The following is a 15,184-nucleotide window of genomic DNA, read 5'->3' as shown; positions in this document are numbered from 1 at the left end:
GAGTGAGCAGCACCAACCCAGGTGGGTATTTGAACAGCATGAAGCACTGAATTGTCTGCTAGATGGACACTTGGGCACTAGATGTGCATTTTGTTTTTAACATTTTAATTTCTCTGAGCTTTGGGGCCAGGGTGCCCCATCAGCGCTTTATGCCAGGGTGTGTGGCAGGCACCATTCAAAATACCAACACGTTAACATTAATAAGGCTGCCTGAGGAGGCATGGTGGGTGTGACATGTGGGCACAGTCAGCACTGGTCAGCCTCCCATCCCAACGGTGACTTCATGACGTCCAGTGGAGGCTCTCAAGGGTCTCATTTAGTGGACTCGATGCACCTGAAGTGACGCCCACTTCCTATTGGGCTAGGCCTGTGATTGGCTGGTGACATTAGGGTCACTACGAGGTCATCAGGTGTGAGGTAAGATGGTAGGACCACTGCAGTGATCTCTGGGATCTCGCCACTCACAGTCCAACTTGGTGGAGTTATGGCTGACCAGAATGAGCAGAGCAGGAGCCAAACCTGCAGAAGTTCATGATGGGTCTGTGCGGACCTACAAACACACACACTGGCAGACGTCACCGGGTGGCACCTCATCGGGTCTTTGGAGGTCCTCTTTTAGACACTGATGTTGGCATACTGGAGGAGCTCTGGACCCCTAAGAGCCAGAAATGGCTTGAGCAGACATAAAGCCACAAATGGACTGATGGCCCCTATAGGGCTTGGGTGGCTGCCTCACACATCTGGTGTCCTTTTGTCACATCCCAGAGACATGCAGGCAGGGCTGACTGGCATCTCTAAATGGGCCTGGTGGGTGTAGGTGGGCCTCCTGATGGACTGGCACCTGCCCTGTGAGTTTGTGGCCTGGCCTTGATGTCCTTGTCATTCATCACACCTTGCAGCTCTCAAGAATTTTTGAACCCAAAGTCGAGTACATGGCAGTGTGCTGCTGCCCGCTGCTGGTGCCAGTGTGCCACTTTCAATTATCAGGTGCAAAATGTTCAGCTCCCGTTTGATGTTCACATGAATTTCAACTTGTGGTGAGTTGTGACCCCATTTGTACCCTTTGAAGGTGGACGGCACAGCCAGCGCTGGTCAGTAGGCACAGCTGAAGTGGCCATCGGTCAGCACCCCCCCATGAATGTAAACACAGAACCAGGGCGGCGGCTGGCAAAGTCATCCAAAGTAACCCACAAGTCTTAGTGTGAAGAGCCTGTCGGGCATTCTGTGCCATTTCTGCAGGAAGGGCACGGGCCTGCGTTTAAAGAGCCAGACAGTGCCCGTCCAGTTAGGACGACCGCCTCACACCCAGTCTTTGCAATGAGCTTCTAGAGCCCCCCGGCCCCTGCTCATCTCTCTCCTCTCAACGACAGAAAGATTCTAAAGAATTCAAGAAATTAGTGAGCAGGGCATGAAAGGAAACGTGGGCACCCAGGAATGAGACGGGGTGCCAGTCCAAGTGGTGTCCTTGCCCACCAGATTCCTGTTACTTGTGTTGTCACACAGAGTGGCACAGCAGTTGGTGCTGGTGCTTCACAGGGCCAGTGTCTTGGAGTGTTCTCCCTGTGTGCCACTCTGCTGTGGCTATGATGAACTGGTGCCCCCTGCAGGGATGGTTCCTGCCTTGCACCCGATGCCCACCCTCCCCCATTTCAAGACTTTTCATGGCAGGGAGATGTTGCCTAGCAACTAAAGTGACCCTGAGATAGGGGGAAGAAAATAGCAGGCAGACACAGTGGGTGACAATGAGCGCTTTATTTGTCCTCAGCCCTGGTGACCATTGGTCACATGGTGTCCCCGCTGGCCTCCGATGTGTCCTCCTCGTGGCCCGGTGGCTGGTGGAGTTTTCTTTGGCGGATGATCTGCAATCACAAGTGGCTCGTTAGATTTTCTGCCCACCTGAGATGCCCACCACCTGCCCACCTCCCCTCCTCACACCTCCGACACACACTCGGCTGCAACAATGACGGCGGAAGCGGAGATGGCGGCCAGTATGATGATTGTCTGGCTGTCCAGGGAGGCCTTCTTGGAGACCTACAAAGAGAGACGACGAGTCAGCAGCCCATCTGTTGGCGAGGCTTGAGTGGCCAGGCCGCGCCACGTCAGCACATACCCCTGGTGGCTTCCCCTGAACCTCCGATTCCTCCCGAAGTGCGTCCGCCAGCGTCTCGAGCTGCCCAATGATGCCCTCACCCAGGTGCCGCTCGACCTGCACGATGACATCAGTCATGGTCCTGACACACACGTCCTCATAGTCCGGGTTCAAGCAGTGGTCCTCGATGAGCTGCGCGAAGGACCCCAGCACCGTCCTGTTGGGCTTCATGTCCTGCACCATGTCGAGCACCGTGATGAAGCTCAGCAGGTCGCCGACGTTTTTCAGGCTCACCGGCCGCTCTTGGATGAGCCACCTGAGGTGGGACAAGTCGAACCTCTCGCTGTTGGTGGGAATGGGCAGACCTGAGGGGGGCTTCAACTTGGGGGGCGTCACTGGGCCTTTGGGGGCATTTGTGACCACTAGGTGAAAAAAAAAAAAACGAGTAAAGGAGATGTGGACACTGGGGCATAGGGGCCTATATAGCGCCTGGTCTCTGGGTGTTCAGTCTCCACCAGGCATGTGCCCACATTAGCTGGGTCCAGGTCTGTGTCCATAATGTGAGTACCCACCGCAGGATGGCTTCAGAGGTCCACACAGGAGGGCACATCTGGCTGGCACAGTCGCAGCGGTGGTAGCAGCTGCCATCTGGGTCTTGCATATGCAGCACCTGACACTGATGGGTAAGAGCCTGTGGGAACAATCGATAAGCATTATGATGTGTCACCCTGAAAATGCCCACTGTGCCCGGGAACCTCTGCACTAGGCGCCACTTACAGGTGCGGGATTGGCGGTGCCAGTTGAAGGAGGGGCTGCAATGCCGAAAAGGACAGTGGAGTCCCTCGCAAGTCCCTGTAAAGCAGACAGAGTAGGGCAGCACTGGGGGCAACAGAGCTCTCGTGCCAATCAGACTGCCAAATGTACTTACAGAATCTGCAGGGCAGGCAGGGCTGCCAATGAAGAATATTCCAGAACCCTTAACGGATTGTCCCGGAGGCTCCTGAGAGAAAGAGAGCACACTGACAGTCACCCGTGAAAGGCGCTATACACACTGCTCCGGTCGGATTCGTCCAAAGCCCCACATTTCAAAAGAAAGCGAAAAGTGAACTCGAGCGACGCAGGCGGCTGCTCTTCCCGTCGGCCCCAGCAGGTGGCGCCCCATCCCCTCCGATGTACTCACAGCCACTTGAGAAAGTGGAAGCCGTGCGGGGGGCTCAGCGCTCGGTCGGGCAGCAGCTGCAGCAGTTGGTTACCGGCCAGGAGGCTGCAGGGCAGAAGAACGACAGGAGAGGACAGGTGAGGGGTCAGAGGACAGATGAGGAGGGGACAGGTGAAGACTCAGAAGACGGGCGGCGGACTCACATGGACATGAGGAAGGGCAGCTGGTCGAAGGCCGAACCCGAGATCTTCCTGATCCTGTTGTCCGAAACATCCCTGAGGGAGGCAGAGAGACGGGCGAGGCGCTATATAATGCAGCACGTGCTCTCTCCCCTCTCTAAGTTCAGTCCATTTACGTGACAAAGCCGCCCCCCTACCCCCCCACGCCGTCCCAGACCGCCCGCCGGGTCGGCCACTTACAGGAACCGGAGTCGCCCCAGGCCGACCAACGAGTCGTCAGTGAGCTCCACCAGGGAGTTGTCCGCTAGGGTCCTGCAGAGAAAAGAAGACGGAAACTCGAATGGGGGGGTTGCGAGGCCGTGGACACCGCGGGTGGTCGGCAGAATGGACTTACAGGAAGACCACCGAACTGTAGAACTTCCACGTCTTCCTACCGACGGACGAGATGGCGTTTCCGTGGAAATCCCTGTGAGGGCGAAGAGGGCACCGCTTCAATATTCAAGCGCACTCTCAGCCTGGCATTAACCAGACCCCCCCACACAACCCCTAGCACCCCATTGGGTACTTACAAGTCCGTGAAGCCCAGGTCGGCCGTCAAGGCTGGCACTGTCACACGCCGGTGCTGCGTCCCGTTGCACCTGAGGAGCCGCTCCGCGCAAGTGCAAAAGAGGGGGCATTTGGCGGCATGAATGGCACTTGGCAGCAGCGCCAGCCATAGCAGCAGGGCGCTCATTGCCATCAGCCCCCTGTCGAGGTGTGCCACTGATGAGCACTGGCACAAACCGCGCGGCGCCAAGGATTTTGAGTGGGTTCGGAGATGAAGGCACACGGCGTGGGGTGTGCCAGTCAGTGGGCATCGTGAGCGCGCCGAGCCGAGTGCCTTTGATGTCTTGGTATCACAATGGGGGGAACGTGGCGATTCGAAATCCCGGGGTGTTCTTCAGCTGGCCGGCCGCCGACTACTTTAACGAATCCGTTTGCCTCCGGTCTCCCCCGCCCACCCCCGGAGGTGGTGCCGCCCAGAGAGGGCAGTGACAGAGCCTTGCACCCGGGACACAGCATTCTTTAAAGGGGCTGTGTGACAGCTAGCTTGTCGTAGGAGGTGACAAAAAGCAGATCGGTGAGTGCGGGCGCTCGGTTGGCATCAGGGCCGCCCACCTCTCAGTGTTCTGGCCCGTGATCCTGTAAGCCGAAATGGGAGATTCCCCCCATTGCAGTCATCGAAGGCTGGCGCGCAGTCCCCGAGTCCGAATCGGGAATGTGAGCGACTCCGAACTCGCGGCGTGAACGCGAAAACGAACACGGAGAGCCCCCGTGTGGACAAACAGAGAACAACATCCTCGGGCCTGGAGACAACAGTGCGGCCGAGCGACAGGGGACAAGTGACAATGCTGGGGTCTGGACATTTGAGTCTCCTTCGTCATGTCGCCAATGAAATGCTGGCTGATGAAAGGCGCTGTTCAAACTCAGACCACAGGGAGGCGCTCTAGCAGTAGTGGCAGCACATGTGAATCACTGAGTGGAGTCCCAGTGATATAAGGCGCTATATAATGCAAAGACTGGCAGATCACCTGCAGCATTTCAAATAGTCAGTGGTGCCGTGTGTGATGAAAGGCGCTATATGAAGCTGAGTAAAGCACTGGGAGTACCGGCGTGTTGATCAAGTGGGTCTCACAGATCAATGAATCAACACCCCCCAATGTAAACAGACTGCACCATGAAAGGCGCTATACACAAGTGGCCAGAGCACAGCTTCAGATCCTGCCCCCCACCCTCGATTCTTTTTTCCCAGTTCCCCCTCACCCCAAAGAGGTGTGCCCAGTTGGCTGCCCACCCTATGGTGGATGATTGATTCCTGCCTCGCATTGTAAGTTGCCCTGATGCCCTCCAAATCCCTGAACTGAATTGTATGGAGCAGGGTGGTCTAAAGCCGCCGTATGAGTACACTGTAATGAAAGGCACTATATAAAGTAAAGGCCGGGCAATGCCAAGTGTTAGCTGATGAAAAGTGATGTTGGCATAAAAGAGGCTGTTTATATGAGCAGATCTACTGGGGTACTGAGCCATGAAAGGCGCTATATAATGTATTGATTATCACATTCAGGGGGCTCAGTGACAGAGCGGTGAAAGGAGCTATAGAATAGTGACAGATAAAAGATGCCCCATCATGCACTTCACCAGTCTGCCTTCCTAACCACCCCAATTTACATGGCGCCTTTCACAGATAAATGCCCGTGCATGTGAAGTGACATGTCCCACTGAAGGCGTCCTATACAATGCCAACTGCTCGGGGATTAGTAGACTCCTACTGGTCACAGCATGCAGAAGTCTGCCTCTTGGGAGTGCCAACATGCCAGGCTGGGTGGCCCACTGTGTTCTGTTGGGGGTCTACACAGATGGTGGGCACCCATACCACACTGTGATCCTGCAGGTCATTGTGGCACCCCGTTTCCAGAAAATGCAAGGCACGTGCCAAGAAGAATCAGGAAACAGTGGCAGTGGTGGATCTCAGCCCACTTTGGCTGATGGGAGCCAACAGTGCCAGGCTGCTCCTGATGGCCTACCTGCCCCAGACAGGCTGTGATGACCCTAAGGTGCTCTTTGGGTTGAGTTGCCAGCGTTATGAGCCCAGCGTTCATGCGGGGCCCCTGTAATGGCAAGCGCCAGGGGACCCCAGCCATGGAGACAAGGCCCACCGTCAACGGGGTCGCAGCACGATGGACTGGCTGGTTCACGGACACAGAGGGAGAAGCGGTCAGACACGTTGGGCGAGTGCAGTGGCAGGTGTGCCCTGGGGTCGGCGCTGGCGGTGTGGAATGCGTACCTGCTGTCAACCTTGATGTGACCCCAGCATGACCCCCTCCCACTCCACTTTCACTGCAAGGCAGGACTTGCCAGGCCCGCGGCTGGGATTGGGTGACACAGCCGTACCTCAGCACTCCAGTGTGTGTGTGTGGACCACTGAGGCGCTCATACACTTCTGTGTGCTGCTGGTCCACTAGTGTGGGGCGCTATATATGCCCTCTGCTCACTGGTATAGTGTCTTGCATGAATTGGTGATCTGGTCACTTTGTGTCGTATTTCCCAGAATCCCCTGTGCATGCAGGTGAGTGAGGTCACATGCCTGTGTCATCTGATCATAGCACTGACCAGTGAGTCCCTTGACTGGCCTGGTCCACCCGGTGCCCACCACCAGCTACATCTTGAGCAATTTGCACCAGACATTCAGTGTAAGTGGCTGGCACAAGTGGACTGGTCACTGGAAGGCTGGTCACTGTGTGCCCGTTGCCCTTTGGCAGGCTGCTCTCACATTTTGATCCCACTATGTGTTATACAGCGCCTTTCACAGGCACACCAACCTGAATCTGGCATGCGGGCTGGAAGATGAGTGAGGGTGCAGAGTGACCCTGGCATCGGGCTGTGACAGGCCACCCTCTGCAGTGGCTGGCACTTCCTGGCACTGCGCCTGCTGTTAAGCAGCCATGGGGTGCTGTGTGCTTGTGGAGGGGAAACTTGGAGAAGCCTGAAGGTGAAATACCAGAGTGACGTAGAGTGGGGGGCTGGGGGGTCTTAATCACAGCCTGTCAGTTTGAGTGATCGCTGGCACCAAGGTGAAACGCCCGCTGGGGCCGAACACAAAATCAGCACACAGGTGTGCAGGGAGCAAGCAGAGTGGGAGTGAGAGGCAGAGTGCGAGGCGCTATACAGTCCTGGGCTGAGTGCGGGTGAAAGGCGCCATAAGTCAGCAGACCACATCGAGGTGTCGTTTGTAGCAGCTGGCATTGTGGAGAAAGGCGCTATAAAATCTGCCAGCAGAGCACAAGACACTCTACGCAGCTCTAAGGGTCCCGAGGGTCCATCTAGGGTGGGCACATGCCAGCATGGCACTTCTGTTTGAAAGGCGCTATATACAGTGGGCTGAGTGGTGTCCAGTCCAGGGGGTTACATACTGGAGACTGGGGTCTGTAAAACTTTCATGGAGTGCAGAGGGTGTGAGGCCAGCAAGGGGGGCACACAATGTAATGTCGAAGTCGAGTGTGCAGGGGAAAGGCGCTATAAACAGCACACTACGCTCCTCCATAGTCAGCTGTCCACATCTCCATGAGGTCAGTGGGCGTCATGTCGTCCAGCTGCTGACCGTCTGCATGTAAATGTTGAGCACTTTGGGGTTCTAACTGCAGATCTGCGCATGTGAAAGGCGCTATAAACAATGAGCGAGGTGCCATATCAGCTAATGTGTAACAAGTGAAAGGCACTATAAACAGTAACATCTGCATACAGCAGGCCGTGGTAGAGTACATGGCACAAGGGCACCATATACGCTATACTGGGGCTACAAGACCACTTCAAAGGCGCTATATGAGGCGTGTTGTCAAAGCGGCCTGAACACAACGACAGCCGAGTTGAGCTCGGACCCCTGAGCCCGTCTGCAGCGACTAAGTATGGTGTGCAGCCACAAAGGCGCTATATACTGTACAGTGCAGCTCCGCAGCCAGAGGAGCCATCTGCGTGTCATGGATGGACCCCCCGGCAGGACGAGGAGCAGAGCAAGTCTGAACAGAATTGTCCCCCCTGGGCGGCAGGACCCCCGAGCACATTCTTGGGCAGATTGGGATTGCATTGTTTCCATGGATGCGCCGGCCAATGAGAGTACATCACCCTCCTGGCCACGCCCCCACGGCCAGGGTATAAGTATGGCACCGACCACCAAGCCCCCTGTATCCTCTGAGGGTCCTGCTTCAGTGAATCGTGCTCATCCAGCCTGCCAACATGATGTCCGGTGCCTCTTTCAACTACGGCTCAAGTGCCCGCTCCACGGTGCCCCTGGCGTATGGTGCCTCCTCTTCTCTCTCTCTCCGCAGCGGCGCAGGTGCCCTGGGCGGCCAGAGATCCCACAGCTTATATGGGGGTACCAGTGGCAGGGCGCCCGCATCTCTTCAGCCTCTGTGTCTGGCGTGAGGTCCTCTGCTGGGGGCTTCAGCTCAGCTTCTGGGGCCTTCGGCTCGAGTGCTGGCAGCCTCAGCATCGGGGCTTTGAACCTGGAGAGTGGCAGTGCGGCCATCAACGCCAGTGGCAAGGAGACCATGCAGAACCTGAACGACCGACTGGCCTCCTACCTGGAGAAGGTGCGCTCCCTGGAGGAGGCCAACGCCAAGCTGGAGATGCAGATCCGGGAGTGGGGGGAGAGCCACACCGTAGTCACCCGGGATGTGACCAGCTTTGACTCCAGCATCGAGGACCTGCGTGCCCAGGTAGGTAGGGTGGTGTGTGGGCACAGTGAGCTCAGCCTCACTGCCCGCAGCCCTGGCATTCATCTCTGCCTGCCTCTGTCCTTTTTACAGATTCTGGCTGCTTCTGCTGTCAACTCGGGTCTCCTCCTGCAGATCGACAATGCCAAGCTGGCCGCCGATGACTTCAGAGTCAAGTAAGTGACCACTGCCCGGGGGGCTGGGGATTTGGGCACAAAGACAATGGCGAGTCCTGTGACACTTTGTGTAACTGAATTGGTGCCAGAGCAGGCCCTGCAGGTTCGTGGCACCCAGACGCAGGTTCTAACCTGCTGTGCCCCTCCATACTGACACATGCTATGCAAAGGTTTGACTATGAAAGGCGCTATATGAAATGAAGGTGCCTGGCTTTGTGTCATTTGTCTTCACTGCTTCCTTTAGTTTGGTCGGTTTTAGATGGCGACCCGCCCAAGGTTGGTTTCTGCCCTGTGCCCAGCTCGGCTGGGTTAGGTTGTGCCCCTGAAGGTCTGAGAATGCCATAACGTTTGTGATGAGTGGGCAGGTCGAGAAGGGTCGATACCCCAAATCGCTGTCCACTCACCACCAGCGGACCCAAAACGATTCTGAGGCCAGTCCACTGGCGCCCCCGTCGGGCTCAGGAGCAGAAAAGCACAGAAAATGTCAGTAAAAACAGGCCAGCTTGCCTGCAAAATCCCAGGTGGCCACAGGGTGGCAGCACACCACCACAAAAGTACAGTCTTTTAGCGTCTGGGGCCGTCGTGGAGTTAGGGGCTTCAGAGCGACCGCACTGTTAAAGAGACCCCCACTCCACCCACACCGCAGGTACGAGAACGAGCTGGCCATGCGGCAGTCTGTGGAGTTCGACATCGCCGGCCTGAAGAAGCTCCTCAGTGACCTGACACTCAGCCGCTCGGACCTGGAGATGCAGATTGAGAGCGTCAAGGATGAGCTGCTCTTCCTGAAGAAGAACCATGAGGAGGTGAGGACTGCCAACGCCGGGCACCAGCCTCTTCCCGCTCTGCCCCGAATGCCCACCTTACCCTTTATCCCTCTTGCAGGAGATGACCTCCTACCGCTCTCAGCTGAGTGGCCAGGTGCAGGTGGAGGTGGACGCAGCGCCCAGCGTGGACCTCAACAAGGTCATCGAGGAGATCCGAGAGCAGTACGAGGCCCTCGCCACCAAGAACCGCCGTGACGCCGAGGTCTGGTTCCAGAGCAAGGTAAGCGGGTTGGGGTGCCACGTCAGGCCGGGGGGAGGTGGTGGGCCCACAAGCGGAAGTCACTGCAGAGCCCCCCTCTGTCCACAGGCCCAGGACATCCAGAAGCAGGTGGCAGAGAGCAACGAGACGCTGGAGACGAGCAAGACGGAGATCAAGGAGCACAAGCACACCATGCAGAGCCTGGAGATCGAGCTGCGGTCGCTGCTTAACACCGTGAGTGCCCGGCCCACTGCCCGTGAACTGCCCATCTGCCCTGTGCCCTTCTTCTGACCCTCTGCCTGCTCTTCCCTTGCAGAAGCAGTCTTTGGAGGCCAGTCTGGAGGAGACCAAGGCCCGCTACGCTGCCCAGTTGGCACACTTGCAGGGCGTGGTGGACAGTCTTGAGGCCCAGCTGGCACAGATGAGAGCCGACATGGAGCGCAATGCAGAGGACTACCGCATCCTGCTGGACATCAAGACCCGCCTGGAGCTTGAGATTGCTGAGTACCGGCGCCTGCTGGACGGCGAGGAGGGACGGTGAGTATGGCACCTGGCTAGGGAGCCTGGCATCGTGGGTGTGAAGTGCCTTGCTAACCTCTGCCTATCTGGCTCTCTTCTAGAAGCAGCGCGGAGTTGTCCTTAAGTGCGGGCACAGGTGAGCGTCCATCCTGCCAAATGAGCGCTTGGTGCCGCCACAAGGGGCACTCTTGACGCACCCCAACCATCTCTGCCAGCCTGAGTTCAAAGCTTGAGGAGGCAGATGTCTGATGTCTGTGCCCAGCTTTCCACTTAATGCCACTCTCTTCCTTCCCTTCAGGTGAGGCATCAAGCACAACAACCAAGAAGGTGGTGACCGTCGTCCAGGAGATGGTGGATGGCAAGGTGGTGAGCTCCTCGTCCTCCAGCTCATCTCATGTGGTGCAGGGCAAGCGTTAAGTGATCAGTGCCAGGCTGTGTGCCCCTCAACTTCAATAAAGCCAAGAGCAAATCAATCAAGCCAAGCTGGCGTCCTGTGTCTTTTGTGGGTGGGTGGGCACCGAGGTGCTGATTTGTCAGCTGACCTGTCAATTGGGCCATGAGGGTGTGTGTGTGTACGGCCAATGACGGCCAAGGCCAGGAAATCCTCCAATGGGCCACTGCTTCTGGTCTGTGGTCATTTCAGTTGTCTTATATAGCGCCTTTCACCATCAGCCCTCAGTAGCCATCACCGGCCTGCATTTCCTGCAGTCAACACCTGGGGGCTTCAGTAAGGCGCCTTCAGCACAGGAGGGTCACGGCCCCCATTTCCTAAACGGGGCAGACCCTCGCTCACGGAGGAGCATCCACTGGAAAGTCTTCAATTAGGCTGAATAAAAGCAGCGGCAGCCCCCCTGGGACCCCCGGAGCAGTTAGCATGCAGAGGGGCCGGGGGGGTCATACATCAGCCTTGGCCGAGACCACTAATTACAAGAGAAGAGCATCAATCAGAGCCCAATAAAGCAGACAAGTGGCATCGAGCGGCCCCTCGTCACATGTGCCGCCATCAGCCCACCCCAGCCATGTTTACCGTATCGATTTCAAATTAGGATTTAAACTTGTGCTGCAGAGCGAGCTGCGGGCGGACATTCGTCCTCATTAATGCGACAAGACACCTCCAGCGGGACGGTGGGACAAGCGCAGCACGAGGCTCCATTAATGAAGGTGCGCCGGAGCATCGGCGGCCTGTTGGAACGCCCGGCAGGTCAAAGGGCAACTGCTAAACTCACGGTGACCACCGGGGTGGGGGGCTAGCGAACGGCACTGAGATGGCTGGAGGGGAAGGGGGGGGGCAGACAGGGGGTGTCGAGTTGAAGTCCAATGGGAGGTCGGTGATCGGTCGGTGATCGGTCGGTGGTCTGCTGCTGGTGCTCAGGACCCCCACTGGGAGTGGCCGATTAGACGAGTGTTGCTGGCCTTCTTCTTCTTCCTCTTCTTCCTCTTCTTCTTATTTCCCCAGAGAAGTGAATTTTAATCACTCCGGGATGCAGGGAGCCAAAGTCTACAAAGCAGGAATTGATTTTCATTTGAAGCGCAAATGTAATTAACGTCTGTCGATTAAAACATCGGCGTGGCGGCAAGGAGGAGGAGGAAATAAAGGGCACAGCACAGTCTCGGGGTGCCCGTGTGCCAGCGCCCCCACCCTGCCCCACAATAATCACCCCCCCCCAGTCATCACCCCACCCTACACCTTCACCTCTGGACTCTCCCGTCCCCCTTATGGATTGGACCCTCCCGGCTCCCCTACTCGTAAACTTGTTAAGCACGGCCCCCGCACCCCTGTCTTATACCCCCATCCCTTATACTTGTCAGCCCCCTCCCATTGGCACCCCCCTCAGTCATCACCCCACCCTACACCTTCGCCTTTTGACTCTCCCAGTCCCCCTCTTGGACCCCCTTAATCGTTAACTTGTTGGCCACGCCCCTCCCTGCACCCTCGCCCCGTGTCTTATACCCCCGTCCCTTATAGTTGTTGCCCCCCATCAGTTTTCATGGTTCACTTTAAATCAACAATTCCGAGCGCTTTAATTAGCTGTTAATGACGCCACGTTCCACGACTGCTTTTAGCGCTGGCGCCCGGGGCGGTGGGTTCACCTGGTAAGTGGTGGTCCTCTGCCCGCGCCGAGGCGCTCAAACTCATTTTCACACTAAGTGGAGCACTCGCTGGGGCGTAATTAGCACTGGAAGCGGGTGCCATCGCAGATGAATATTCATCCTGGCATCCAGAAGGCAAAGCGACTGCCACACATCGCCGGCTGCCAGGATGAGGCGGCCGTCCACACTCAGCGCTATATGAGAGCAGGGGCCCAGCGGGGGGCGGGGGTAGCAGAGCCGTTGGCCAATCAGTGAGCAGTTCATCAAGCACGCGGGCCACCGAAGCCAAAAGCCGACGTCGCGGGCAGCGGGCCACATCAGCACCCTGGCGATGGGGCGCTCTGACCAAGCCAGTGAGCAAACAGACGTGGGTGCCCGTGCTGACTGGCGGAGCCCTCCTTTCGGCGGTGGTCAGCGTTGACTCTGACAGGGCCTGAGCAGGATGCCGGCCAGCGAGCAGCAGCACCGGGGCGCCCAATCAGCGGGGTCAGGCGAATGCAGCGCTAATTAGCGGCCGCCAACTGATCCAGAGCCGCCGTGACAGATGCGGCCACTTGATTTTGCTCATCGCGCTTTCTGCTTTGCTGCACAGCACTTTAGTGTCACGGCATCTGCTGGGCACTCGGGCGGAAGACAAAACGCGTCCCCCAGCAGAGCGGCCAATTAGCAGCGCCACAGTGCCCCCTTCTGTGCACGCCGCCGTCTACACGCCTCTTTGCCCCTTAAGATTGAATGGTGACTTAAGAAATGCCAGCACCGGTGTGCCAAGGCTGTTGTGTGCCACCTGATGCTTATGGGTGTTCAAAAAATGGACTGGGCACACATAGCCAGGAACATGGGCACACAGAAACACATGGATAAATGTGGGCATAGAAACTCCAATGAGCAGTCATACAGGTGAACACGGGTGGGCACATATGCCAGTAAATATGGCGAGCTCAAGCATATCCACCCACCAGTGAAGCGCCAGCTGCCTGGCACCATGCAGGGGGCACTTTTTATTTGCTGGGCTTAGGCAGCCCTGACACACTGGGCAGCAACGGTGCCCTCTTGTGCCCATCAGAGCAGATGGGGGAGCTTGTCTGACGCCCGCTAGAGGGCTCTGCCCTGTTCTGACACGTCACTTGGCACGGCTGCCCAGCTCTGCTCCCTGTGACTTAATTAAGGCAGTAAACTCCAAGTGGACGACTCTGAAGGACGGCGGGCAGCTCATTAAAGTGACATTTTTTCATAACATTCTGAAGCAGGTGCTGGCAGGTAAGAAGGAAAAAATTAATTTCAACTGCACTGGAGGAGGCAAAAAAAAAATCACCTTCACTGGCGGCACGGTGCCAAAGCCACAGTGCCACCTGGCGCCCGCCCATGCACCAAACTGATGATGCCAACATCTGGCGCTTCGGAGTGTCAGCCCACTAAACAAACTGATGGCACTATGAGTGGCTGCCCATCCCACGCTCTTTGGCACTGGTATCACTCGCCAGTCCTCGCCTCTTAAGGCGCAGTGGCAATGGTGGGCTCTCAGTTTCCTGCCTCCTTCGTCCCAGCAGCCCTTGGTTGTGCCCACAGGGGGCAGTGATACGCGGAGGTTGCCGGCATGACGCTATACAATGAAGCCAATGAGCACATCTGAAGGACCCCGGAGTCCGGTGAAAGGCGCTATATAAGCACACATTGAAGCCTCCTGCATGTCCTGAGGCACCAGCAGCGATTGGTCCGTTTCGCACATTCTGAAGGTTGGTGGTCCTTCTGCTCTTTCCCGCCACCTTCCAGTATTCCAGACCTCCTCCACTCCAGTGGCACCCAAGACAACGTCCACCATAATCACAGCAGACCTGCTGCCCCAATCCCATTTCAAATCTCCCAGTTCAGTCCAGTCTTCAGCCAGCCCACCATTTGGTGACATTTCATGTTGTGGACTGTGCCCAAGGGGGTCTGCATCCTCCTTTAAAACATGTGTGTGGTGACCCTCCTTCAGCTCTTCACCTGATGACCACCAGATCTGTGCCCCCTGGCTCCCCCTGCAGGTCACACGTGAGCTGCAGGAGTCCTGCCGACTATACCAGTCACCCCAGGCCATTGGTGGCATGAACTTTGACCTGTCCGCCGTTTCTCAGTCTTCCTACTTGGCATGTCAATGAGAAGCGGCTCATTGTTCAAACCCGGGGTAGTTATCCACACAGCCAGCGGTGCCATGCAGGGTGACACCGGGAGGGCCCTCTTCTTGAGCTTCATGCCAAACATCCCCACCACCACTACCACATTGTTTCCTCTTACTTGAGTGGTGACGGGTGACACAGAGACTTAGAAAGGCAGGGACCACGAACCACTCCACATTGCAGCCCCTCTGCCAACCAAATGGGCAACTGTCCCAGCAGTACCTTTTGGAATGAGTGGCAGAAATGGTCTGTACCTTCCATGACACCGAGGATACTGGGCATGTGACAGGGCCACCTTGATGGCTGGGGCACACTTCGGCAAGTCTTCAGTTTTCAGATGCCAGCGAGCCCCTGGCACATACTGAAAGTCTCATGAGTCACGTGCTCCACTGCTGGATACGTATGGGCGTCGATCACCGAGGAGACCCCCAAGGCCACAATGAACTCCTGGTTTATATGAGGGCAGCCGTCTTGAAGCATCTGGCATCTCCTCCAAAATGCTGCCCGCCAGTGGTCTCGGAGGTGCCTGGGCAGGCCAGAAGG

General features: G+C 57.0%; 1 protein-coding gene and 1 pseudogene across 6 annotated transcripts in view; one reads left to right on the top strand and one right to left on the bottom strand.

The window, feature by feature from the left end:
* Positions 1 to 1,428: 1,428 nt before the first annotated feature.
* LOC120517761 overlaps positions 1,429 to 15,184 on the bottom strand; it is a 33,181-nt gene continuing 19,425 nt past the window's right edge. Inside the window, exons 1-9 of one of the 6 annotated variants that reach the window (XM_039740229.1) lie at positions 3,822 to 4,395; positions 3,668 to 3,739; positions 3,452 to 3,523; positions 3,270 to 3,353; positions 3,018 to 3,089; positions 2,867 to 2,941; positions 2,662 to 2,780; positions 1,936 to 2,511; positions 1,429 to 1,859 (exon numbers count right to left, since the gene is read on the bottom strand). In XM_039740229.1, the coding sequence (XP_039596163.1) occupies positions 1,762 to 1,859; positions 1,936 to 2,511; positions 2,662 to 2,780; positions 2,867 to 2,941; positions 3,018 to 3,089; positions 3,270 to 3,353; positions 3,452 to 3,459 (1,032 nt within the window). In that variant the 5' untranslated portion in view covers positions 3,460 to 3,523; positions 3,668 to 3,739; positions 3,822 to 4,395 and the 3' untranslated portion in view covers positions 1,429 to 1,761. Of the gene's footprint in view, positions 1,860 to 1,935; positions 2,512 to 2,661; positions 3,354 to 3,451; positions 4,396 to 15,184 lie in introns of those variants that run through there. The other 5 variants (XM_039740231.1, XM_039740228.1, XM_039740227.1 and 2 more) reach the window with 5 other exon arrangements.
* LOC120517759 lies at positions 6,996 to 10,864 on the top strand (annotated as a pseudogene).

The sequence above is a fragment of the Polypterus senegalus genome, chromosome 17, assembly GCF_016835505.1.
Source record: "Polypterus senegalus isolate Bchr_013 chromosome 17, ASM1683550v1, whole genome shotgun sequence".
NCBI lineage: Eukaryota > Metazoa > Chordata > Cladistia > Polypteriformes > Polypteridae > Polypterus > Polypterus senegalus.
Note: the sequence above shows the minus strand (reverse complement) of the source record. Positions and strands in the feature narration are given on the sequence as shown.